We start from the raw sequence: 26,413 nt of genomic DNA on the forward strand, positions 1-26,413 counted from the left end.
AAATTATTCCGTTGCTGTTTTGAGGAGAAAAAATGGATTTCCTCTTTGGGATGGACTTGAGCAAAATTAGACCAGAGTAGACCCCAGACCCCCAACCCAGGCAAGCCCAGCTGGACTTTCTTTGCCTCCTTCAATGCCATGAATGAACTCTCATTTTTTTTTTTCTTTCTTTCTTTCTTTCTTTCTTTCTTTCTTTCTTTCTTTCTTTCTTTCTCTCTCCTTCCCCCCACCCTCTCTCACACTCTCCCCCTAAATACAGAATTTGCTGCCCATTAATATAAATATCAAGCCTCAGTGAACAGGTGAGGAAAACATTTGAGGAGGTAAAACAGGTTGAACCAGTAGTGTGGGAGTCTGAATCTCTGGCCCCAGAAACACCCAGAAACGCCCCTAACGTGAGGTCCTGCTTCTGAGCTCTGGACCCAGCTCTCCTTGGCAGTGCTCGTCAGGACTGAGCCTGTGTAAATGTGCCTTCTGAGCGCCAGAGAATTTCCTTTGTGAGACATGTTTTCCTTTACCCTGTCTCAATCCACAATGAGCCAAATCTTGGCCCAAGCTGCAGGCTGGTGTTTGCTTGTGAGACCCCTCCTTGCCTTTTCCTCTGCCTTCTGGGCTCCTTCTGGGAACCAGTACCCTTTCTCAGCTCCGAGGGAATCTAGAGGAGGATTTCCGCCCATGCTGTTCTCGAGTTTTACCTCTGCATCTTTTGTCTGGTGGTGTGTGGTTCTCCATTAGAAGTCCTACTGGGGAAAAAGAAAGCATTCACCCTTCACATTTTCTTAAAAACTTTTTTTTTTTAAGTTCAAGCCTCATGTTGGCTATAGAGATTTTTTTTTTTAATTTTTTAATTTATGATAGTCACAGAGAGAGAGAGAGAGGCAGAGACACAGGCAGAGGGAGAAGCAGGCTCCATGCACCGGGAGCCCGATGTGGGATTCGATCCTGGGTCTCCAGGATCGCGCCCTGGGCCAAAGGCAGGCGCCAAACTGCTGTGCCACCCAGGGATCCCCTGTAGAGAATATTTTTTAAAAAAACTCCAAGATGAAAAGTCACATGCCTTACTGACTGAGCCAGCCAGGTGCCCTCACAAGGTATTTATGTTTTAACAGGGGGACAATAAGCCAACAGAATTGAATTCCAGAGGTGAGATTCCTGGTTTGGGGAGAGAGATATGTAAATGTTAGAAGACTTAGCCAACATGTAAGGAGCTGCCTCTTCACCTATCACTGAAGCCATCCATGAACCTAACCAGCTGATACAGGGCCAAACACACACAGCCAGGTCTGGTAAGCAAGCACTTTTGCCAAACACTGTTGATTTCAAAGTGCCAGAGGTGATCTCATCACAGCAGCTGGGTTCTCTATTACCCGTCCCAAGCACAGAATCACCTCTGATAACCTCTGCAGGTGGTAGTCTAGCCTGAGCAACTCCTATATATTCCATATGGGGCTGAGCTCTGAAGCCTGACACCCACCTCCTCCCAGAAGCTACCTTCCCTCTCCATATTTTTCTCATGGACTCTTAATAGGTTGTTTCAATAGTCTCACTCCATTGAGCAATATTACATGCTTAGAAAGATGATGTCAGGCTTTATTGCACACTCCCATTACAAACTTCGGCATGTAATATTTACATACACACTGGCTCTCACCAAGGAACTCAAAGCCACTTATGGATCCTGTCTCATTTGCTCCCACAGGAGTCCTGAAGTTAGAGGGGCTCATCCTATCTGGGAATAAAGAGAGCGGAAGAAACTTCCACGCCTTTTCCGATATTCGAAAAGACTCCTCCAAGGTTAGTCATGGTCACCAATCTGTCCTTTATCAACATTTTGAGTTGATAATCCTAGGGCCATCTTGTGAAACTTGCATCTTGCAGGATGATAATCATTTAGGGGCCAGTATTTTCCTATTGAGTTTATAAGGCAAACTGAAACATTGCAGATTCTGTGACAAAGATCAGCATAGGGACTGAGGCTTAAGAGCCTGCCTGGATGGCCAACCAGAGCCAGGCCTTGGCAAGTCCCAGAGGATAAGCATAGGGTCTCAGGTAAAATGAGATGTTAGAAGAACCTAGACACTTTCATTCAAATGGCGATTCATTATTGTATAGAAACATGAGAAAAGGTGAAAATGCAGACATGTGACAGCATATTTGGGGAAATGACAACAGGGTAATGAGTGTGGGTGGGAGAGTGAGTACAAGTATAGTGTGAGAAGCAGCTAGAGAGCCAGGCTGGTGGCCAAGCCAGGCAGATCCTGTAGACTCTAACAAGATTTGTAGACTTTATTCTGATGGTTCTCTGACCAGCTTAAACAAGACAGTGGCCTGATCAGATTTGCATTTTGAAAGAATTGCCAGGGCTGTGATGAAGAGAAGTTAGAGAGGCCAGAGTAGGTGCAGGGAATCGAGCTGGAGTCTCCCATGGGAGTCAGGCAGTGGCCAGTCATCTAGACTAGAAGGGTGGCAGTGAAGGCGAAGAAAGTCAGTGGATCTGAGAGCTATTTAAGAGAGAAATCCCAAGGAGGATGTGTAGAGAAAGGACCCAATAGCAGAAATTGGATTTCCCAGTGCAAACTCTGGTATCTAATATAATTTTATATCCTTTGTACTGCCGGGTATAAGGGAGGGTAGTAGAATAAAAGGAGAGTCTAATACTTGAATTCTCAAACTCCTACTATGTGCCAGGCACTGCCTTAAGCTCTTATAATCTATAGGATAATAAGGGCTTTGGAATAAGGATTCCAGCTCTGCATTTATCAGCTATTTAACATTGGACAATTTACATAAACTTTTTCATCTATATAATGGAGTTATATGGGTTTTCATTCAGGGTAGGGGGAATGGGCAGAATGGGTAAAGTGGGGAGAGGTTAAGTAATTTACTCACCATGTTTACCTCTGGTCATAATGGAGTAACAGGAATCAAATTTACCTTCTCGTCATAAACAACCAGAAAACTAGACAAAAATGCATAAAATAAATGTGATTAGATGTTGGACAACAGGCAGCACAAGTCTGTGATCCCTAAGAGAAGGGAAACACATGAAATGATTCCCCTGGTTTTCTGCCTGGAGACATGTTCTAGACCGTGGCACAGGGATTGCCCAGGGGACTTGCTGAGTTGAGAGAGAGATCACAGTGCCGGGGTAGAGGGTGGATAGGAGCTGGAATTTGTAGGACAGAATTCCAGAGAGGATGGAGTTACAAGAGACAAAGAGCTTGAAGGTCTCCTTGAATCTTTGCTCAATAGTAAAAAGAGTGAAACTCCATGAAAACATGAATACAGGTGAAAAGAGAAATGGAAGGTCTGGGGAACAAATGGAATTTCTAGAGATGGAATTAGCAAGAGAACATCCAGCAAGAGAAAAAATTACTGAACTTGTGACATAACAATAGAAATCAACCAAAATGAAGCAGGAGGAAAAAACACTAAAAAAATGAACAGGAGCACCTGGGTGGCTCAGTCAGTTAGGCAGCCAACTCTGGATTTCTGCTCAGGTCATGATTGTGAGGTCCAAGGATCAAGCTCTGCATCTGGCTCTGCACTTAGCAGGAAGTCTGCTTGAGCACTCTCTCTCTCCCTCTGCCCCTCCTCCTACTCGCTCTCTCATTCTCTCTCTAAAATAAATAAATCTTAAAAAAAAAAAAGTAAAACATGATCACAATATTCCAAAATGTGGATGAGAGAGAAGAATTAGAAGTATATTGTTGTAAGGTTGTTATATTTTATGTGAAGGGGTATAATAACAGTTAAAGGTATTCTGGGTTATGTATTTTATCCAAGGTTACACATACGGTGGAGCTAGGAGCAAATCAAATATTGCCAATTGCAAAGCCTTATATAGAAGGGATGATGGGAATACAGGCTTGCACAGCTGTCGAATCTTAGATTGCTCCAAGACAGAGTTGTACAAAAGCTATAGGAATTAAGCCCTTTCATCCCTGTAGTGAGTAGAATTGTGTCTTCTAAAAAGACATGTCCAAGTCCTGAGCCTCTGTACTTGTGAATGTGGCCTTCTATGGAAATAGAGGGTTTGCAGATGTCAAGTTAAGAGGAGGTTAGGGGCACCTGGGTGTCTTAGTCAGTTTAATGTCTGCCTTCAGCTCAGGTCATGATCCCAGGACCCTGGGATCAAGTCCCACATTGGGCTCCCTGCTCAGAGGGCAGCCTGTTTCTCCCTCTCCTCACTCTTTCCTCTGCTTGTGCTCTCTCTCTCTCTCTCAAATAAATAAAATCTTAAAAAAAAAAAAATAGGAGGTCCTACTGGATTAGGGTCAGCCCTAATGGAAAGACTGGTGTCCTTTTGAAAAGAGAGAAATTTGGACACAGAGAAGAAAGAGACACAGGGAAAGTGCCATGTGGCAATGGAGAGGCATAGACTAGAATGATACTTCTACCAGTCTAGGAGCACTCGGGATTGACACAGCCACTAGAAACTGGAAGAGACAAGGAAGGATCCTTCCCTAGGGTCCTCAGAGGAAGCATGGTCCTGTCAACACCTTAATATTGGACTTCTGGCCTCCAGAACCATGAGAGAATAAATTTCTATTGTTTTAAGTCACCAAGTTTGTAGTACATTGTTACAGAAGTTCTAAGAAACTAATACAGGGGCACCTGGGTAGCTCAGTCAGTTAAGTGGCTGCCTTTGGCTTAGGTCATGATCCCAGGGTCTTGGGATCGAGCCCCACTTTGGGCTCCCTCCTCAGCGGGGAAGCTCCTTCTCCCTCTGCCCCTCCCCCTGCTTGTGCTCTCTCTATCTCTCTCAAATAAATAAATAAAACCTTTTATTTTTTTAAATTTTATTTAGGGCAGCTCCAGTAGCTTAGCGGTTTAGCGCCGCCTTCAGCCTGGGGCCTGATCCTGGAGACCAGGGATCCAGTCTCACATCAGGCTCCCTACATGGAGCCTGCTTCTCCCTCTGCCTGTGTCTCTGCCTCTCTCTCTCTCTCTCTCTCTCTCTGTCTCAAGAATAAATAAATACAATCTTAAAAAAAATTCCCTTAACTTTAAAAAAATTCCCTTAACTTAACTTTTAAATAAAAATAAAATAAAATAAAATTTTATTTAAATTCAACTTGCCAACATATAGTATAACACTCAGTGCTCATCTCATCTTGTGTCCTCTTAATGCCCGTCAAAATAAAATCTTTAAAACAAAAATAAGGAACCAATATAATCCTGAAAACTTGCTGTTCCCTATGTTCCCAGTGTTTGCAAGGTGGAAAAGCTCTGGGGGCTCATGTAGGAAGTGAATGTGGACAGCAAGGCTCCAAGTTAAAAAAACAAACCAGCTTCAAGATCGAAGAGCCAAGAGCCATGAAGGAGGGAACTGGTTGGGCTGGTTTTCTCATAAAACTCGGTGACTTTAATCCCAACCAGGTTGAATTTTAAAGTTAATTGCCTCAGCGAGGAACAAGTAATGCTTCCTTCCATAGTTTGTTCTGTGTGTGTGTGTGAGTGTGTGTGTGTGTGTGTGTGTGTGTGTGTCCATCTGGTGGCCCCGTGTTAGGCCCACAGGGGAAAGCCGGGTGAATCAGATGCCCTCGATCTTGAGAAGCTATTTCTAGGAGGACTCACCTCAGTGACAGGTGTAATGGAACAGGTCAATGGAATTAGTCAGGAAAATGAGTAACCAGCTGCAGGGGCTCAAAACCAAGAGTGATTCATTCCAGCTAGAGGAGGATCACCCAGATTGCTTCAGGAGGAAGAGGAGACACAGCACCAAATGATGCCTGACAGTGGAGTCTGCTGTCCCACGGACAAGCTGATCCTCTGTGTCAAATAGATACAAATGGAGGAAAACAAATTACCAGGAACGCTGGTGTTCTTCCAGGGGATGTTTCACAATAATTAGGTAGTAGTGCTCTCTGCTTAGTGGAGAGGTCTAAAGCTGTCTAGCCCTGACTTGAGCGGGGGGCAATTCTCTGGGCTCTCAGAGTCTCTTCTTTTCCATTTTGATTCTCCACATGGGGCCGGTGTTCTTCTCCACACTCTGCAGAGGTTGAGGATGGTGGCGAAGCTGGAGGAGGTACAGAGTGATGGGGAACTGTTAATGATCTCTTATCAACTACATTTTGTTGGAGAGCTGGTGGTGTAAGGAGAGGGCAGACCCTTGTCTAAAATTTGCAGGAGTCAGGATAAGAGTAGAGCCTGCATGTCCCAGCTCCATCCACATTGCCAAGAGGTGGCACACCTTAGCCCCACTTGGGCCTCCCCAGTAGCATGGCCCACAGTCTGGAAAAGGGACCCCATGAAGAGGCTGTGTGAACCCTGAAAGCAAACATGACCCTTTTCAAGCAAGGAACTTTGGTGTCCTGAATACCCAGAATGTGGTCTAGAATGTAGTCAGCATATTCTTGTGGCCCTCTTGACCCTTAACCCACGAGAAGAGACATGGCTGGAACAGGCCTGGAGCAGGACCCTCTAAAGCCTGGAACCTGAGCTGGCTGACCCTTAGATTTCTCTGAGTCTAACATAGAATTGAGTAGGAGCACTCTTAAACTCAACATGAGCTGATACTGAGTTTCTTGTTTTTTTTTCTGGTAGCTGGACAAGCTAATACCAATCATCACGCAGCCTATGTAAAGAATTTCATGGAGGGTATGTGTCAGAAGCAGTGGTTTTCAACTGGGGGCAGTTTTGCCATCCGGGGACATTTCCAGTGTCTGCAGGCATTTTTAGTTGTCACGACAGGAGAGTGCTACTCACATCTCATGGATAGAAGCCAGGGAGGTTGCAAAATATCCTACAACAGTGTCCTACAATAAGCCCCCCACAATAAGCCATGATCCAGCCCCAAATATCAATAGTGCATGGTTTGGTACATGAATTTTCAGTATCTTGAGTATGTGGACTTGCGTGCTCTAAGATGATGAACCTAGAAAGGACCCAGAGTAACTGCTTCCAGAAAAATGAGTCAATATGAACAGAAAAACAACTTGATGGTGAACTTAGGGCTGTACTTTTAGCCTCAACAAATGGACTTACAGGCCATGCCAAGATCCCATAACACCAACCAGTCCTGAGCCAGCTTTTCCTTATGCACCTTGCCACCCACCACCCACATCACCTCCACTGTCTCCTTGTCTTTGGTCTTCACAGAGGCAGCTCTCCATTCAACTATATCTCCGATGCTTAAACTAATTGAGTTTTCTTTGCACCTTAATACCATGCCTCACAGGGTCTACTTCTATCAGGTTATGTAACTCAGGACCCAGGCAGAATTTGGACTTAAGTCTGTGTGGTCAACTGAGCAACCAGTACTACTTCCCTCAAGCAGCCAGGGGTCTGGGAAGGATGCCAAATGTTTTTGGCCTCCCTCTAGCCCACAGCAGGAAGGGGCGGTCAGGACATGGACAACAACACGCCTTCTACTCCCGCCCCAGGTTCATGACAACTTTTTAAGCCGAGCATACTGCAATCAATTAATTCTTCTTTTTTAAAAACATATTTTTATTTTATTTTACTTTTATTTATTCATGACAGACACAGAGAGAGAGGCAGAGACACAGGCAGAGGGAGAAGCAGGCCCCATGCAGGGAGCCAGACTTGGGACTTGATCCCAGGTCTCCAGGATCACACCCCAGGCCGAAGGTGGTGCTAAACCTCTGGGCCACTGGGGCTCCCTCAATTAATTCTAAACATAAAATAATCAGTAGCCATGTCCATTCTGAGCCCATGAGCGGGCAGGGCCAAGTCCAAGACCACCCCCTCTGTCTTCAGAAGGCCTTGGGATCCCAGCAGTTCCGGTATCTAAAGGCTTTTTAGGCTCCTAACCTTTCCAATAACATTTTCCAGTAATTTCCAACAATGTTTTTCTCGAAAAAATTCCCCAACAATTAGCTAAGCAAAAAGTCAAATGTGTATTTTTGTTGACTCAGTCAACTCTTGATTCTGGGAGGAATTCTGCTATGTGAGAAGTCCACCGCTTCTTCTTTTCTCCCAGACTGTTCTTCACTCATCCCTTTGGTCATCTTTAGGGGGCATCTCCTAGATAGCCCGCCCCTTGGCATGCTTGTGTGCAGTGGTGAAGAGCCATTTTCCTGTATAATATCACACAGGCTGACTCCCCAGTTTGCCATCGCAGCCTGGAAAGAAAGAAAAGTGCTTAATGATGTATTTGCCATGCAATTTCACCAGAATAAATTCCCGATACGTATTATTACTTAATTAATCCTGAAATCATTCCTGATACTTCAGTTATTTGAGTGAAATAACTGAGTGATACTTCAGTTATTTGAGTGAGTTATTTTAAAGCCATAAAGGAGGCTTTAAAAGAGGTGGTATCGGAGAGAGACAAGGGAGAGAACTTTCTGAGAGACTGGTAGTTTTTAAAAGCACCTTCACTTGGTCTGGTACTTTTCCTACAAATAAATAGCACGCATATCTTTCAAGATCTAAGAAGTACTGGTGAGCATCAGTTTTAGGGAGAAATAAAACAACCGAGCTTCCTCTGTGCAGTAAGAATATATTAGCCTAATGTTGCTTTTCTTCTTTCTTTCTTTCTTTCTTTCTTTCTTTCTTTCTTTCTTTCTTTCTTTCTTTCTTTCTTTCTTTCTTCTTTCTTTCTTTCTTTCTTTCTTTCTTTCTTTCTTTCTTTCTTTCTTTCTTTCTTTCTTTCTCTTTCTTTCTTTCTTCTTTCTTTTTCTTAAGTTTTCACTGACATTAAAAGCATTGAAATCTAAGAAACTGCAACTTGAGGTTGGGGGAATCCCAGGGTGGTGGGCACACAATCACATTCAACAACAAAAGCAAAAGAGAAAAGTGAAAAATGGGGCAGCCGCCTGAAATACTAGGCGACCTGGTCCCGGCAGGGAGCCCAGGGGCGGGCCAGGAACTCGGCCCCATCGGAGCCACGTGATCACTGTCTTTGCTGGCCCCTGGGGCCTGGGGACACAGGATGGGAGGAGACTCGGGGACAAAGAGCAGAGCTGTAGAAACCAGGCCTGGGGTGAGGATGCTATGGGTCGGAGTTTCTGCCTTTGTTTTTTTTTTTTTTCCTTTTTTTTATCTCACCCAAGGGAAGTTAAAAATTCACCTGAGCTTGTAAAAGGACTCTCTAAGTAAAGGTGCCCGTGGGGACCTCTAAGGATACCTGCAAATCCGGGCTGCTGGGCTGAGGCCAGAGCGCGGGAGGGGAGGGCTTTTGGGACAGACCCCCCCCCCCCCGCCCCATCCCAGCCCCCAACTCCTCTCATCAGGTCCTCCCCTCCCACCCCACCCCCACCCCTGCCGGGTTCCCCGAGCGAGCCTCCTGGCTCTGCCTCCATCTCCGCAGCTGTGCCCCTGGGGCCGGTGCCTGAGCCGCCTTCCCCGCGGGAGGGGACACTGCTCCCCAGTGAGCGAGCAGCACCGCACAGCCAGGTGTGTGATAGGGACTTGTTGGTGCCACTTGATGATGTCCCGAGAAACGCGAACAGCACGGCAGGGAGGCGGGTCTAGAGGACCCGGGGAAGGGGGGAGGGACGCCTGGCCCAGGGCGTGATCCCGGACTCCCGGGTTCCAGTTCTCCACGGGGCTCCCTGCGTGCAGCCTGCTTCTCCCTCTGCCCGTGTCTCTGCCCCCCTGTCTGTGTGTGTCTCTCATAAATAAATAATAAAATCTTAAAAAAAAAAAAAAAAAAAAGACCCGGGGAAAGCAGGCCAGATCCGATGCGGGTGCCTGCGTGGCTGTGCCATCCACGTCCTCTGGGTTCCTTCCAGCTTCACTGTTCACCATAATCTCCGTTACTTGGGATTGTGTGAGTCACCCACACCGAGAGCTAGATTGGAGTTTGGAAATCAGATCCCTGTTGAACGGACTATGAATCTGAGTTTTGAGTGTATCTGCCTGGTCTCTTTATCGGGAGTTTTGCCTTTGGGCTCCTGCTTGTTTCTCTCCTGGCTGAAGGTGAGGAATCCTGAGATCTCAGGCTCTGCTGACCCTTTTCTGATCATAGGGCGAGGATGTGTTTTGCTGGGAGTAGTCTCTTGAAAGTGGCCCCGGGCACAGATATAAGGAAACAGCATATATGTTTTCCTTTGTTGTTTATCAGTCTGTCATTAGCTCTAAGGGCACCATGTTTCTTTACTTTCATTTTGTAAAAAATTGAGACATAACTTACGTGTCATAAAATGCACAGATGTTGGGTTGTAGTTCAGAGAGTTTTGACAAGTGCATACGTTTGTGTAACTCACACCTCTAACAAAATGCAAACATTTCCATTACTTCCTAAATGCCCCCCTCAAAAAAATTTCCTTATGCCCTTTATCAGTCTCTCCCTACATCACCCCAGTCCCAGGCAACTTTGTTCTGATTTCTATCACCTTAGGTTAGCTTTGCTTGTTCTGGAATTACACATAAGTGGAATCATACAATATGTACTCTTTTTATCTGGCCTTTATTGTGTGGCATAATGTTCTTGAGATGCATCCATGTTGTTGCAGGTACCTGTAATTTATGTTCAAGATATTTTTGATAGCAAGCCCCCACGATTTATGAGGCCCCCTCTCTACAGAGCCTAGTCTTGGGCACCTGGGTGGCTCAGTGTGGTGGCTTTGTTCTGTGTTCTTTTAGCCAAGCAGAAACTACATTTTTCAGAATTCCTCTCCCTGTTTATTCCAGGAAAGTATTGGCTACAAGAGAAATGTGTGTGATCTTTGGAAGATGCACATCAGTCATGATTTTATGGGTCTAAAGGCAAGTGCAGGGCACCAGGCACTGAGGTAGCTTATGTGCTCAGCAAGTTCATGGGCAAGAAGCAGCACCAGGACCCACAGCACTTCCCACTCCTACCAGGACCCCTTTAGCTTCTCCACCGGCTGGGTCAAGTGTGGCTACAAGGAAAGGTGCCAGCCCCTCCTGGAGGGCACCCATAGCATCTAGGCTAAAAATCAGACCTGGGTTTCAATTTGTCCTCCTGAGTTCCCATCTGTCCTCACTCTCAATCAAACCCAGCTTTCTTTTCTGACGGCCAGTACAGTGACTGACCTATAGTGACTTCAAGCCAAACCTCAGATCCAGAAGCAGCAGCCTTGCTGTCTTCTACCAGTTTCCATGATTGTGTCATTCTAAATAATCCGTAATAGATCCTTTTTTTTTTAACTGTTTCTTTTTTTTTTTAATTTTTATTTATTTATGATAGTCACACAGAGAGAGAGAGAGGCAGAGACATAGGCAGAGGGAGAAGCAGGCTCCATGCTCCAGGAGCCCGACATGGGATTCGATCCCAGGTCTCCAGGATCACGCCCTGGGCCAAAGGCAGGCGCTAAACCGCTGCGCCACCCAGGGATCCCTAGATCCTTTATTCTATACCATTCATGACGTTTCTGCTTCTCTGGTCAAAGCCCAACCGATTCAGGAAGGACTAGAAGTCAGGATCTGTGTGGACAATCCATCCACCATGAAACCGCAGCTCCCAGCTCCTCGGATTTGGAACCCCATGGTCCCCTTCAACAGTCTTCTGCCACAGACCCTGGGTTCTGAGAGCCCCTGGAATGCTCCACCTCTACAGCTCCTGGCGCACATTCCTGTTCTTCGTGTCTTCTTACTCCCTTTCCCTCTCTGCACCTGCTCCTGGACCTCATCTAGTCAATCAGCTCTCGACTGCTCTCTTTCTTTTATCTCAGTCCCTCGGCTTCCTTCTGGTTTCCCCTTTTCACTGCTTCCATTCTTTTTTTTTTTTTTTTAATGTTTTTAAGATTTTATTTATCCATTCTAGAGAGAGTGAGTGACAGAGAGAGAGCATAAGGAGGGAGAGGGAGAAGCAGAGTCCCCACCGAGCAGGGAGCCCAAAGCAGGGCTCCATCCCAGGACCCTGGGATTATGACCTGAGCCTAAGGTGGGTGCTTAACCTACTGAGCCACCCAGGCATCTCTCACTGCTCCATTCTACACCACAAAGAACCACCTGAACCACTTTCTTGCCAGCAGCTTCAGTGCTATTAAGAAAAATTATCCAAACATATAAAGCAAGACAATGACTGCCTGTCCTTTCAGTGTTTAGCACCGTTTAACAGGCTCACTTAAGATTATTTAGTTATCGGGATCCCTGGGTGGCTCAGTGGTTGAATATCTGCCTTTGGGTCAGGGCATTATCCTGGAGTCCCAGGATCAAGTCTCACATCGGGCTCCCTGCATGGAGCCTGCTTCTCCCTCTACCTATGTTTCTCTCTCTCTCTGTCCCTCATGAGTAAATAAATAAAATCTTTTTAAAATATAAATTAAATATTTTATTTACTTATTTGAGAGAAAGAGAGAGAGAGAGCGCGTGCACACACACACACACACACACACACATGCATAAGTGTCAGGGGAGGACTGAGCAGGGAGCTGGATGCAGGGGCTCCATCCCAGGACGCTGGGATCATGACCTGAGCTGAAGGCAGATGCTTAACCAGCTGAGCCACCCAGGTGTCCCTAGAGTGGTATTTTTTTCAAGGTGGCCAAAATTTGAGCCCATTTGTCAGCTGAGGGGAAGCTGGAGTCAGTAAAAAGGTGAAGATCTAGGAATGAGGCCTAGTTGATGAAGCTCCTGCAGAGCAACCATCATTAGCCTCGCCCATACCTGGCTGTGCTGGACCCTGTTGGAGGAAAATGACATCACAGAATAGCCTGGTACAAATGGCTGCATGCACATAGGGTTGGTGGTTCATAGAGCTCCAAAGGGACAGGGGTGCACATACTGTCAAAGTAAAATTTTGGGGGTGCCTGGATGGCTCAGTCAGTTGAGCCACCGACTCTTGATTTTAGCTCAGGTCATGGTCTCAGCATTGTGAGATTGAGCCCCACGTTGCTCTCCACACCCAGCGTGGAGTCTGCTTGAGATTCTCTCTCCCTCTCCCTCTGCCCCTCCACCAAAATAAATAAAATCTTTTTAAAAAGTAGAATTTTCAAAAGTCTGAAATTGTGATTCTACCCCATAGCAGGGAGCCTGCTTCTCCCTCTCCCTCTGTCTGCCACTCCCTCTGCTTATACTCTCTCTGTCAAATAAATAAATAAAATCTTGTTTTTAAAAAACATGAGAAACAGAGAAAGAGAGAGAGGCAGAGACAGAGACACAGGCAGAGGGAGAAGCAGGCTCCACGCAGGGAGCCTGACACGGGACTGGATCCCAGGACTCCAGGATCACACCCTGAGCCAAAGGCAGATGCTCAACCACTGAGCCACACAGGCGTCCCATATATAAATAAAATCTTTATTTATTTATTTTTTTTTAAATCCAAGCATTTTTTTTAAATTTTTATTTATTTATGATAGTCACAGAGAGAGAGAGAGAGGCAGAGACACAGACAGAGGGAGAAGCAGGCTCCATGCACCGGGAGCCCGATGTGGGATTCGATCCCGGGTCTCCAGGATCGCGCCCTGGGCCAAAGGCAGGCGCCAAACCACTGCGCCATCCAGGGATCCCTATAAATAAAATCTTTAAAAAAAATGTGATTCTGATACAAATATGAAATGAACATGTGTTAAAGATTCATTAATTAATGAGTGAACCAGTAAGCTTTACTATCTTACAATGTTCCAAGAACATTGGGAAATTAGGCATTTATAGGCAAAAAAAGGAATGTTGGAATACATTTGCTAAATTAGATATAACTGGCGTGCTGGAGGAGTAGAAGGAAGAATAGGACTAGAGCAGCAAGGGCCCAGGGAGGCTGGACAGGGAGACAGGGTCCACACTACAAGGGCCTTGGTGATATTAGGAATCAGAGTTTTGTCCTTAGAACAGCAGGAAGCTGCTGGAATGGGAATGGGGTCATCAGATTTGGGTTTGGAAAATTCCTTGGGTGGTTGTGTAAAGAATGAGTTGGAGGGGTACATGAGTGGATGTAGAAAGGGGTCACTCGTTGGGACCAAGATGCAGGTATTGCTGGGTGCCCTGGTTAAATGCATCTTCAAGGGTACCTGGATGGCTCATTGGTTGAGGATCTGCCTTTGGCTCAGGGTGTGATCCCAGGGTCCTGGGATCGAGTTCCTCCTCTGGCTCCCTGCATGCAGCCTGCTTCTCCCGCTGTCTATGTCTCTGCCTTTCTCTCTGTGTCTCTCATGAATAAATAAATAAACTATTTTTTAAAAATTAAAAAAATAAATGCATCTTCATCTCACACCATTCATTCCTATACACTTTCGTCCTTCCTCTGTTCCTACTTAGTAGTCTCACCCCTACCCCAGCGCTTATTTTAGTGTACTATTGCTATGTTTCATTAGTGTGAACACTTCTCTTTTATTTTTATTTTATTTTATTTTTTTGAACACTTCTCAATGGCAGTCTCCTTCATTCTTCTCCCTTCCTCACCCTCCAGTGTCTTCAGCTTGATGATTGACGCATAGTAGTTTATCAAATAAATGTAGACCTGAAGAGTATCTTCCCCCAGTTTTCACTCCAGGGTCGGGGAGAGGCTGTACTCTCTGCCTCCGCCTCTCCATGCCCCATTCATTCCCACCTACTCCATATTCTGCCCCCAACACCCCACTGAAACTTCTCTTGCTAAGATCACCACAACCTCTTGGTGGCCAAACACAATGGACAACTTGGGACGTCTGGGTGGCTCAGCTGGGTAAGCGTCTGCTCAGGTCATGATCCCAAGGTCCTGGGATGGAGCCCTGCATCAGGCTCCCTGCTCAGCAGGGAGTCTGCTGGCCCCTCTCCCTCTGCTTGTGCTCCCCTTGCTTGCGCTCACTGGCTCTCTGTTAAAAATGGACTTTTGTTCTTTCCTTAGCTTGACCTCTGCCCATCAGTTTCTTTTAACAGTTCCCTTCCTTGTGAAACTTTCTCCACCCTAGTTTCCATAGCCCCACTGTCTTCTGCTAGGTTAGCCCTCACATTGTTTCTTCTCAAGATTCCTTAAGGGCTCTAGTGCCTCCATCTCGCCCTCACATATCAGTGTGCCCAGAGATCCACCGTCAGCTTTCTTTTCTTCTCTTCCTAACTGATTAATTCATACACACTTACGATTCCAATTATGACCTCAGATGCTGAAAGTATCTATCTATAGGTATCTAATATCTATCCACATACCTACCCCCCAAACTTTCTTCTTAGCCCCAGACATGTGTTTTCCAATATACTAGATATCGGTACCTGAATGTACAATGAGTACCTCAGACTCAAATATGTACTCATTCTCTCTTTGGAATCTACTGACATGCCTGATCCCTCCCCTTCACTCCATGGCTCTGTAAAGAGTCATCCTAAATCATTCCTCCTTTCTTTATCTCCTACATCCTGTCGAATCACAGGTTTGCACCCTCTTCTCCAGTACCTCCTCCCTGCCAACGTCAGTTCAGGCGCCTGTTTGCTCTCTCCTCCTACATGATCTCTCCCGGCTCAGGCCTCTGCCCCTCCAATCAGTCTTCTGTATCGCTACCAAAGGAATTTCTCTAAGCCTCTGACTGCATCACTCCCTGGATGAGTCATCACTTGGTAAAATCCAAACTCCCCAATCACCTGGCCTTTATCTTCAGCCCATCCCCCCATCTTCCTGGCTGTACCCCGTGATTAGCTCTCTGCAACTACTTCCAGGTTCCCAGACTTGTCACACAGCTTTCCCATCTTTCACCCTTTGTGTAAACTGTTCCCTCTGTTCCACATGTCCTTTCCCCACTTGCTGGCCTAGCAAATTCCCAGGGGCCTCCAGCACCATTGGAGCAGCCCCTTCTCTGCAAAGCCCTCTCTGCTCTGCTAGCACCCTGACATTTCTACACCACACCCCTTATCTTTACTGCAGTCAGCTCAACCTGCCCGAGTTCTGGGCTGTGAGTTCCCTGAGCAGATTGACCCTGTCTTGTCCATCTGAAGATCCCCAGTGCCCAGCACTGCAGATAATCAGGTAAACAGTGATTAGAAAAGCCAATGATTGAGGAAAAAGAAACCCTCCTTCGTCAAGAAATTCACTGTTGTGTAAATAAAACTAAAGCATAAATAAAAATGGGAAAAGAATATATAGCTATGTACAGGTAAATGGAAATTAATAAAAGGCCATTAGACTAAGACCAGAACTTACTGACAAGACAAGATTCATGAGTCTATTGCCAAGAGATGGATAACTCATTAAATGATATTGGGAAAATGGGTTACTTTTTTAGTATATTACTTTAAATCCTGACTTCATGCCATGTCCCAGGATTAAGCCCATATGAATTAAAGAGTTACTGCAAATAGAATATCATTTTTAAGAACTAGAAGAAAATTTTATCAAATAGTTATGTGCTTTTTGGATGAGAAATCTCTTCCAAAGCATAATGGTCATGAAAGAAAAAAAAAAAAAAACCTCAAAAAAACCTACAAAAGATGTGACCATGGGGATTCCTGGGTGGCTCAGTGGTTTGGTGCCTGCCTTCTGCCCAGGGCGTGATTCTGGAGTCCCAGATCAAGTCCCGCATCGGGCTTCCTGCATGAAGCCTGCTTCTCCTCTGTCTTTGTTTCTGTGTCTCTCATGAATAAAAAAATAAAATCTTAAAAAAAAAAAGATGTGACCATATGAAAATGTAAATTTTCTATAAATCCAAAAATAAAATTACAAGTCAAACAACAAACTGGGAAAAATACTTATCTATAATATGACAAAATATAATCACATAACTACTTATAAAAATTAATTTTTTAAAAACCAGTAAGACTTCGGGGCACCTAGTGTCTCAGTCAGTTAAGCGTCTTCCTTGGTTAGGGTCGTGATGCCTGGGTCCTGGGATCAAGCCTCCATCAATCTCCCTGCTCCGTGGGGACTCTGTTTCTCTCTCTCCTTCTGCACCTTCTCCCACTCCCACTCTCACCTCTCCCTCTCTCTCAGATAAATAAATAAATAAATAAATAAATAAATAAATAAATAAAATCTTTAAAAAAAGAAGAACTCCATAATCACCTGTAACCCACATGTATTTATTTTTGTAGGGTATTTGTTTATATTCAAATTTAGAATGTTATAGAATATTTATTTTTAAGAAAATTTGGATTACACGCTATATAGTTTAATATGTTGATTACGTAGTTAACATAAATATTTTTATGTTATTAATTATTCTTTAAAAACTCAATTTTTAAAAATTATCACATAGCATTTCATTATATGGATATCTTATAATTAAGCAATAATTTCCTTATCCTTGAACATTTAGTTTCTTCTATGTTCTATTATATGAGATGTCTAGGTAAATGTATTTGCATATAAACCTTTACTTGGGGGTGTCAGGATGGCTCAGTCGGTTAAGCATCTGACTTTGGCTCAGGTCATGATCTCATGGTCCTAAGATCAAGTCCCACATTGGGCTCCCTGGTCAGTGGAGAGTCTGCTGCTCTCTCTGCCTCTGCCTCTGCCTCTCTAGGCCCCGCTCGTGCTCTCTCTCTTTCTTTCCCTCTCAAATAGATAAATAAAATCTTAAAAAAAAAAAAAAGCCCTTACTTATATCTCTTTTTTCTTTAGGGGATGGATTCTTGTAAGGAAATTAATAGGTAAAAGGATGTGAGCATTTTTTTTTAAAGTTTATTTACTTTTTTTCAGTAATCTCTATATCCATCATGGGATTCAAACTCACGACCCCGAGATCAAGAGTTACGTGCTCACAGCCAGGCACCCCAGGATGTGAGCATTTTTAGCTTTTTGTTTGTTAGTTATGCTTTTTGCTCTTCTGAAAGTGATTTTGTTTAAGCCTCCCCTTGCTTGTCATGAGTGTGTGGCTCTTGGACCCATGTTTCCATTGACTATCATCATTTTGTAAATCTTTGTCAATGTGATAGGAAAAAAAAAAATCTGACCATTGTTTTAACTTGTATGTCCTTGAGGGATGCCTGGGTGGCTCAGTTGAGCGCTGCCTTCAGCTCAGAGTGTGATCCCGGAGTCCCAGAATCAAGTCCCACACTGGGCTCCCTGCACAGAGCCTGCTTCTCCTCTGCCTGTGTGTGTGTGTGTGTGTGTGTGTGTGTCTCATGAATAAATAAATAAAATCTTTAAAATAATAATAGTAATAATTTGTATGTCCTTAATAATTAATGATAATTTTTTTTTTATGATAGTCACACACACACAGAGAGAGAGAGAGAGAGAGAGAGGCAGAGACACAGGCAGAGGGAGAAGCAGGCTCCATGCACCGGGAGCCCGACGTGGGATTCGATCCCAGGTCTCCAGGATCGCTTCCTGGGCCAAAGGCAGGCGCCAAACCGCTGCGCCACCCAGGGATCCCCTTAATTTTTTTATTAACCATTACACATTCTTTTCTTTAAATTATGTGTAGGTGTCCTTTGCTTTACTTTCTATTGAAATCTTAATTTTTAAAAAGATTTTATTTATTTATTTATTTATTTTTTTAAATGTTTTTAAGATTTTATTTATTTATTCATAAGAGACAGAGAGAGAGAGGCGGAGACACAGGCGGAGGGAGAAGCAGACTCCATGCAGGGAGCCCGATGTGGGACTCAATTCGGGGATCCGGGATCATGACCTGAGCCGAAGGCAGATGCTTAACCGCTGAGCCACCCAGGCGTCCCAAAGATTTTATTTATTAATATGACAGAGAGAGAGCATAAGCACAAGAAGGGGAGCAGCAGGCAGAGGGAGAGGAAGAAGCAGACTCCTTGTTGAGCCGGGAGCCCAATGCAGGGTTCGATTCCAGGACCCTGAGACTGTGACCTGAGCCAAAGGCAGACGCTTAACCAGCTGAGCCACCCAGGTGCCCCGATTATGGTTTTCTTCTTTATGCTTCTAGTTATTCTTCCAAGCAGGTATAATTTTTATAATTACAAATCAACTTTAGGGTTTTTTGGACACATGTAGGTTTGAGGGGAACCTGAAGTCCATGTAGAGATGAGATCCATCAAGTAAAGCTGACCGCCCTGCAGGTGTTTGCAGATGATGCTATGTTCACCTCTAGCCTTCCTATCCAGTGGAGATTTATAACTTAACCAGCCTCAGAAAACTGTGCTTCTGGGACACCTGGGTGGCTCCGTCAGTTAGCCATCTGCTCTTGCTCAGGTCCTAGGTCCTGGGATGGAGCCGGGCTCCCAGCGTCACTTCATAGCGAATCTACTTCCCGCTCTCCTTCTGCCCCACCCCCTGCTCCAGCACATTCTCTCTGTCTTTTTTTTTTTTTTTTTTTTTTTTTTTTTTTTTTTTTTTTTTTTTTAAAATATATATTTTTTATTTATTTATGATAGTCACAGAGAGAGAGAGAGAGACAGAGACACAGGCAGAGGGAGAAGCAGGCTCCATGCACCGGGAGCCCGATGTGGGATTCGATCCCGGGTCTCCAGGATCGCGCCCTGGGCCAAAGGCAGGCGCCAAACCGCTGCGCCACCCAGGGATCCCCACATTCTCTCTGTCTTACACACACTCTCTCTCTAAAAAAAAAAAAAGAAGAAAAAGAAAGAAAGAAAGAAAGAAAGAAAGAAAGAAAGAAAGAAAGAAAGAAAGAAAAGAAAGAAAGAAAGAAAGAAAGAAAGAAAGAAAGAAAGAAAGAAAGAAAGAAAGAAAGAAAGAAAGAAAAAGAAAGAAAGAAAGAAAGAAAAGGAAACTGCTTCCACCAACCAGGATCTTGGGCAGAGCTAGCTTTTGGGGAAGTGGTAGCTTTCCACCCACTGCCTCCACTTTTGGGAAACTACCTGACTACCCTCCAGGTATTTATAAAATAGAGGCAATAATGCTTACACTCATTTCAAAGAACAAAGGTCCTCTGTAAAGATGAGCACCCAATTACAAGCTCCTTTTGGAATCAATTGGAAGTTATTAAGTGCCGGAGTTTATCTGATACACAAACATTTCTCTCTGTTTTCGTGACTAAGACATACACTTTAGGGCTGACAACAGCATTTGATGAGTTCATGCATATATGCTAGTTATGATTTCACAATTTTTTAAAACATTTTAATTAATTAATTAATTTTTAATTTATTCATGAGAGACACAGAGAGGGAGGGAGAGAGAGAGGCAGAGACACAGGCAGAAGGAGAAGCAGGCTCCATGCGGGGAGCCCGACCTGGGACTTGATCCTGGGTCTCCAGTATCATACCCTGGGCTGAAGGCGGTGCTAAACCGCTGAGCCACTCCGGCTGCCCTGATTTCACAAATTATTGAAATTTACTGTAGCTTAAGGTCCAATTTGTTACCATTTGTTAAAACTGGACTTGCATGAGAAATTAAAATATAGGGACACTTGGGTGGCTCAGCCGTTGAGCATCTGCCTCTGGCTCAGGTCCTATGTGTGCTGCCGAAGCAAACACTTGGCTCAGGTCGGGATCTAGGGGTCCTGAGATCGTCCCGCATGGGGCTCCCTGCGGGGAGCCTGCCTCTGCCTCTGCCTGTCTCTGCCTTTCTCTTTGCGTATCTTATGAATAAATATTTTTTAAAAAGATTTTATTTATTTATTTATTTATTTATTTATTTATTTATTTATTTATTCATGAAAGACATACACAGAGAGAGAGAGAGAGAGATTGGAGCAGAGACACAGGCAGAGGGAGAAGCAGGCTCTATGCAGGGAGCCCCATGTAGGACTCGATCCGGGGACTCCAGGATCATGCCTTGAGCCAATGGCAGGCACTAAACCGCTGATCCACCCAGGGATCCCCTAAATAAATAAAATATTTTTAAAAAGAAATTAAATATAATAATAACGATGCTTAATTTTTAGCCAGAGTGCTCTCTTAGCTAAATACTTTCTTGTGGGATGCCTGGGTGGCTCAGTGGTTGAACATTTGCCTTTGGCTAATGGTGTGATCCCAGAGTCCCAGAATCGAGTCCTACATCAGGCTCCCTGCAACAGAGCCTGCTTCTCCCTCTGCCTGTGTCCCTGCCTCTCTCTCTCTCTCTGTCTCCCATGAATAAATAAATAAAAATTTAAAAATAAATAAATAAATACTTTCTTGTTGGTCTGCCATAAATGGGTTCAAATAATAATCATTTTCCTTGGTGTTCAGATCAATATTCAGACCTTATTTTGGAGCCTAAAGAAAAGCAATTAACATCCCTGAAAGATTCTTTTGGAGATTAGTTTATGGACTCTTTAGACCCCAGTGTCATGATGGATTTGGGCACCATGATGTATCTTTCTTCTGGAAAGCTCAGTGCTGTGCCCTAGTTTTATTGTCTGTTGTTAATATGTAGCTGCTTATTTTTTAATTTCATATATGTTTCTAATCTCTCCCAACTGAGCTGGAGGTTCTTGAGAACAGGACCTATATCTTTTACTTCCTAGACAGAAATAATGCTTACCATGGAGTTTCATAACCTAAATTAAGTGCTTGGTAAATATGTATTAAGTAAACAAGTCACAAATTAATCCCTAGTCAGCCCTGTGCTTCAGTGGAGTGATCTAACAGGTACCAAAGGCCCCTGCTGCCCAAAACACCTCCCTCAAAACCAGCTTCAGTGCCTAAGAATCCCACCATCACTTGCCTTTTTTGGATAAAACACTGTCTCCGAGAGCCCTGTATTAAAATGAAAATATCTAACCTGGATGGTATCCATCACTAGTATATTGTCTGTATAGTTTCCCAGCAGGGAGCTTGGGCCTAGGATTGAGTCCAGGGAAGAGGCCTGAGAACCTAAGGTAACATTTTGGGGTGTGAATTAGGTGGAGCAGCTCAAGGACACCAGTGAGAGATGAGGGAGGGAGCATAGAGCAGAGGTCCACTGGGCTGGGACTCTGTGGGGTGAGGCAGGGAATGCCCAACTGGGCTGTAGTGTGTCTCCACACAACCAGAACTGATCTGTAGTAGAAAGCCTTCAATGAAAACCAAAGTGGGGCAACAGAGGAGAAAGAATTTCTGGCAAAACCAGAAGGTTTTATTTACTCAAGTTTCCATCTGAAATTACCCTCAAAAATGATGGGAGGAAAAAAAAAAAAATGATGGGAGGAGGGGTGCCTGGATGGTGCAGTCAGTCACGCCTCTGTTTCTCTGTTTCAGCTGAGATTCTTTTTTTTTTTTTTTGAAAGAGTTTCTTTTTTTTTTAATTTTTATTTATTTATGAGTCATAGAGAGAGAGAGAGAGAGAGGCAGAGACATAGGCAGAGGGAGAAGCAGGCTCCATGCACCGGGAGCCCGACGTGGGATTCGATCCCGGGTCTCCAGGATCACGCCCTGGGCCAAAGGCAGGCGCTAAACCGCTGCGCCACCCAGGGACCCCTCAGCTGAGATTCTGATCTCAGGGTTGGGAAATGGAGTTCCGTGTCAGGCTCTGTGCTCAGGACAGAGACTGCGTGGGTTTCTCTCCCCTCATCCCTCTCTTTCTCTCTCTCTCTCAAATGAATGAATGAATGAATGAATGAATGAATGAATGATAGGAGGATGGGTCAATGTGGTATGGCTCTTGACCTACAACCAATATGGCTTCTAAATTCTGAGCAATCTTTACGTAAGCATACCTACACCCAAACACGACATACCTACACTTCAGTGCTTCCACGTATATAAATCCAGGTTGGTTTTTTTTTTTTTTTTTCCTATGAATTGTTTACTAGGAGTTAGAACTAGGCAGCATCCCAAAGTGAGCAAGGGATCATGGATACAGGGCAGGGTCCCCTCTCCTCTACCAACCCCCAGGAGGAAGCAGACAGGGAAGGTTCCTATGGTTACAAGGGCTTGGCTCCTTTATTGCTCTCATTCTTCTGGGCGCTTTTATAAGAAGAAAGCAAAGTACAAATATTTTATAACCCTTTGGCTAGAAAATAAGATATTCCATTTCAAAAAATGAAGGCCCCTATAAAGGTGAGCACCTAACTACAAGCTTCTTTGGGAATCAATCAGACATGATTAAGTACTAGAGTTTATCTGCTACACAAATAAATATTTCTCTAGGTTTATGACTCTTAAGAAAGACATAACCCTTAGGGTTGATAGCACTGAAACTGTGGTGTGGAGAAAGAGAATAGCTTTTGGAGTTGTACAGCCTTGGGGTTAAGCCTTAGCACCACCGTTCACTAATCCATCTTTCAGCCCATCTTGGGTGTTACCTCGCTGTGCTTAACCAGTACTCCCATCTGTAAAACGGAAATAGGAGATAGAGTCTCTGTAAAGATTAAATAAGATAATGTGAAAAAAGCACATTGTGAGTGCTTACCAAATACTTGTTTTCCCTTCTTTTCCTTTCTAAATGGTTGGCTGAATGAAATAACTGGTGAGGAAGATCTCTAATCAGTAGCCAAATAAGGTTCTGAAAACCCTCAAGGGTAAGAAGAATCTAAAAAATAAGCTGTAAGAAAGAAAGCGATCTGTTTCATTAACACTTATAATAATTTAGAACCAGAGAGTAGCCAGACCAATCCTGAGCCCTGAGTTCTCTGTATGGGTGTCTGTCTCACTTCCGAAGCTACAAACTCCTGAGGGAATGCATGAGGACCTAGAACCCTAAAAGCTCTGTCTTGTTAAACCTGAATCTCCACAAACTAGTGAGGAGCCTCCTAGTTTGATTGCTGATTAAAGCTGACTCATTTTATCTCCCCTCTCTCCCAGTTGGTTCCAAAATACAATTCTCCTTGGATAATATTGGAATCCCTTAAGGCTTACTTACAGGCCAGCTTTCAAATTTTTTCCCTCATTTGATGCCCGATAACATGCATCAAATAAATTTACCTATGCTTTTCAACAGGTGATTTCTATAGGAGTGAGTCAGCTTGGGCCATGTAGAAGCCAAGCTATGCCTGTGTTCTCTATATTCCTATAATCCCACTGGTTAGTTATTACCATTCAATGGGTCCACTGCTTTGTCCTACAAAGGCTTTTGCACCCAAGGATAGAAGCAAAGTGTGATGTCCCCCATGTTGAGATGGCTTAGTAACTCTTCACTGGTCTGAGATATTCTTTTTTTTTTTTTTTTTTTAAGATTTTATTTATTGGGACACCTGGGTGGCTCAGTGGTTGAGCATCTACCTTTGGCTCAGAGCATGATCTCAGAGTTCTGGGATCGAGTCCTGCAGTGGGCTTCCTGCTTGGAGCCTGCTTCTCCCTCTGCCTGGGTCTCTGCCTCTCTCTCTCTCTCTGTCTCTCATGAATAAATAAATAAAATCTGTATTTTTAAAAAACATTTATTTATTTATTTATTCATGAGAGACACACAGAAAGAGAGAGAGAGAGAGAGAGAGGCAGAGACCCAGGCAGAGGGAGAAGCAGACTCCCTGCAGGGAGCCTGATGTGGGACTCCATCCCAGGACCCCAGGATCATGCCTTGAGCCAAAGGCAGACACTCAACCGCTAAGCCACCCAGGCATTCCTGGTCTGAGATATTCTATGAGCTATTTGTGTGGTTTTTTTTTTTTTTAAGGTTTTATTTATTTCTTCATGAGAGACACAGAGAGAGAGAGAGAGAGAGAGAGAGAGAGAGGCAGAGGCACAGGAGAAGCAGGCCCCATGCGGGAAACCTGATGTGGGACTTGATCCTGAGTCTCTGGGATCCGAAGGCAGGTGCCAAACCACTGAGCCACCCAGGGATCCCCCTTTATGAGCTATTTGTAGCATTTAGATCCACGTGCTATTTTTCTTGGGCTTTTTCTTTTTCTTTTCTCTCTCTCCCTCTCCCCCCACCCCCTCTCTTTTTCCTGGCTATCTTTTTGACCTAATAAACCCTGCATGGAAATGGAAATGTGGTCATTGGTTCACAGACTTCACTACAGGCTTCTAGAAGTGCCTTTTTTTTTTTTTTTTACAAATAGGGAACCAACAAAGATATGACATATCCTCCTTCCTCCCTCCCCTGCTCACATTCCTTTATTTCTTCTTTCACTTCCCTTCTACAATTCATGGCCATAATTCTCCCTCTAATGCGCTCAGTCCTCAATGACTGCTAATCCTTAGCACTACGATGGGGGACAGCCTAGAACTCCCAGGATCATTATCAAACTGGGTACATTCTGAGTCAGTACTGTACACAGTGATGTGTGTTATATATGGTTCAGCTGGGCCATGACACTTGATAACTCACTCATCCTGAGTAGGAGTGCCAATAAAATTATGTTTATGGTATTTAGTTCATTCTTATCATACACCTTCATTTTCTAGGGACATCTTAGGAAGCCCTATGGGGACATACAGAAAATTCCAGAAAGGAAAGCCACATAAGTGTGTATTTTTCCTTTGTTGTTTTTTTCTCGTGCCTTGCAAGCTGCCAATGTGTTCCTTCTCAACCAGCAATATGAGAACCCAGGTGACAGTCCTGTTTGATCCTGTCCAGTTACCAGGAAAGGGAACTTCCTCAGAATTGCGAGTGTGGGGATCCCTGGGTGGCGCAGCGGTTTAGCGCCTGCCTTTGGCCCAGGGCGCGATCCTGGAGACCCGGGATCGAATCCCACGTCAGGCTCCCGGTGCATGGAGCCTGCTTCTCCCTCTGCCTGTGTCTCTGCCTCTCTCTCTCTCTCTCTCTCTCTCATGAATAAATAAATTAAAGATCTTTTAAAAAAAAAAAAAAAAAAAGAATTGCGAGTGTGTATTTGGTTGCTTCGGAGATGTTATTAAACTTGAAATAAGCTCTCAGGTTCATCAGGGCTGTCGCATACACTGTAAATGACCCATCATAAAGATCCCACCCCTCTCTGATCCTGATAAGGCATAAGGCAAGGGTAAAGGTCCATCTCTGTTTGCCACACTCTAGTTCCTTCTGTCTAGGCCACAACACAATTTCCGGAACCAACCAGCTCCAAGAGCAGTGTCAGTGTTGAATGGTTAAGTCATCCATAAAGTAAATGTTCGATACTTATTAATGATCATGACTCTATCATTCAGGTGGTTATTAAGCTAACACCGGTCATCCCACCACCCCTACCTCACCATATCCTCCCTGAGAGAGCATTTCCACCCCTCCCTACAAAGATTGCCACCACCCACCACTACATTCTGCAGGGCAAGACAGTCATCCTGAAGTCCCTCGACCTTTGTATTAATATTCAAAATCTGCACATCAGGCTGATTTCCCATCTCCCTCCAAGAGCCTGTCAGGCTAGTCAGACCATGCTTTATATCCTATTTGCCTGGGTCACCGCCAGAAGAACAAGCCTTCTAGGTCACCCAACATCACATTGGCCATTCATCCCAGTACCTGTGAGCTCATCACCTAGTCTTATCCAGTTCCTCTCCGTCCTCCCACAAACTCTCCCACTGCACTCTCACTGACTCTTTCTCTGTCACCATCAAACATCCTGGTAGCCTCCTCTTCTTTGAACATCCCTTCCACCTCCCAGCAGTGAGTGACCTTGGCTTCCCTCTCAGATGAAAGAAATTGCTTTTACTTTTCCCCTCAGGGAAAAGGCCTCAGGGCCAGGGGGTGTCCTAGGTGTTCTACTTGTCATTTCCAAACTATTTCTTTACTTTCGTCCTTCTAAACATCCAGCTCCTTCAAATCCCCTGCCGTCACCCCGGTCCTTTCAGCTTCTCACTTATGAGCTGCGTTGTCGCTGTTCTTTACCCTATCTGACAGATATTCCTGTCTCATCTTCTTTACATCTGAGTAAAGAAG

At 44.4% G+C, this 26,413-nt stretch overlaps 1 protein-coding gene across 1 annotated transcript in view; it reads left to right on the plus strand.

The window, feature by feature from the left end:
• Positions 1–1,654: 1,654 nt before the first annotated feature.
• Positions 1,655–26,413, plus strand: part of LOC119873733 (neural Wiskott-Aldrich syndrome protein-like) — a 38,407-nt gene continuing 13,648 nt past the window's right edge. Inside the window, exon 1 of the mRNA XM_038551581.1 lies at positions 1,655–1,794. Coding sequence (XP_038407509.1) covers positions 1,672–1,794 — 123 coding nt within the window. The 5' untranslated portion in view covers positions 1,655–1,671. The remainder of the gene's footprint in view (positions 1,795–26,413) is intronic.

This window comes from Canis lupus, chromosome 10, assembly GCF_011100685.1.
Source record: "Canis lupus familiaris isolate Mischka breed German Shepherd chromosome 10, alternate assembly UU_Cfam_GSD_1.0, whole genome shotgun sequence".
Classification (NCBI taxonomy): domain Eukaryota; kingdom Metazoa; phylum Chordata; class Mammalia; order Carnivora; family Canidae; genus Canis; species Canis lupus.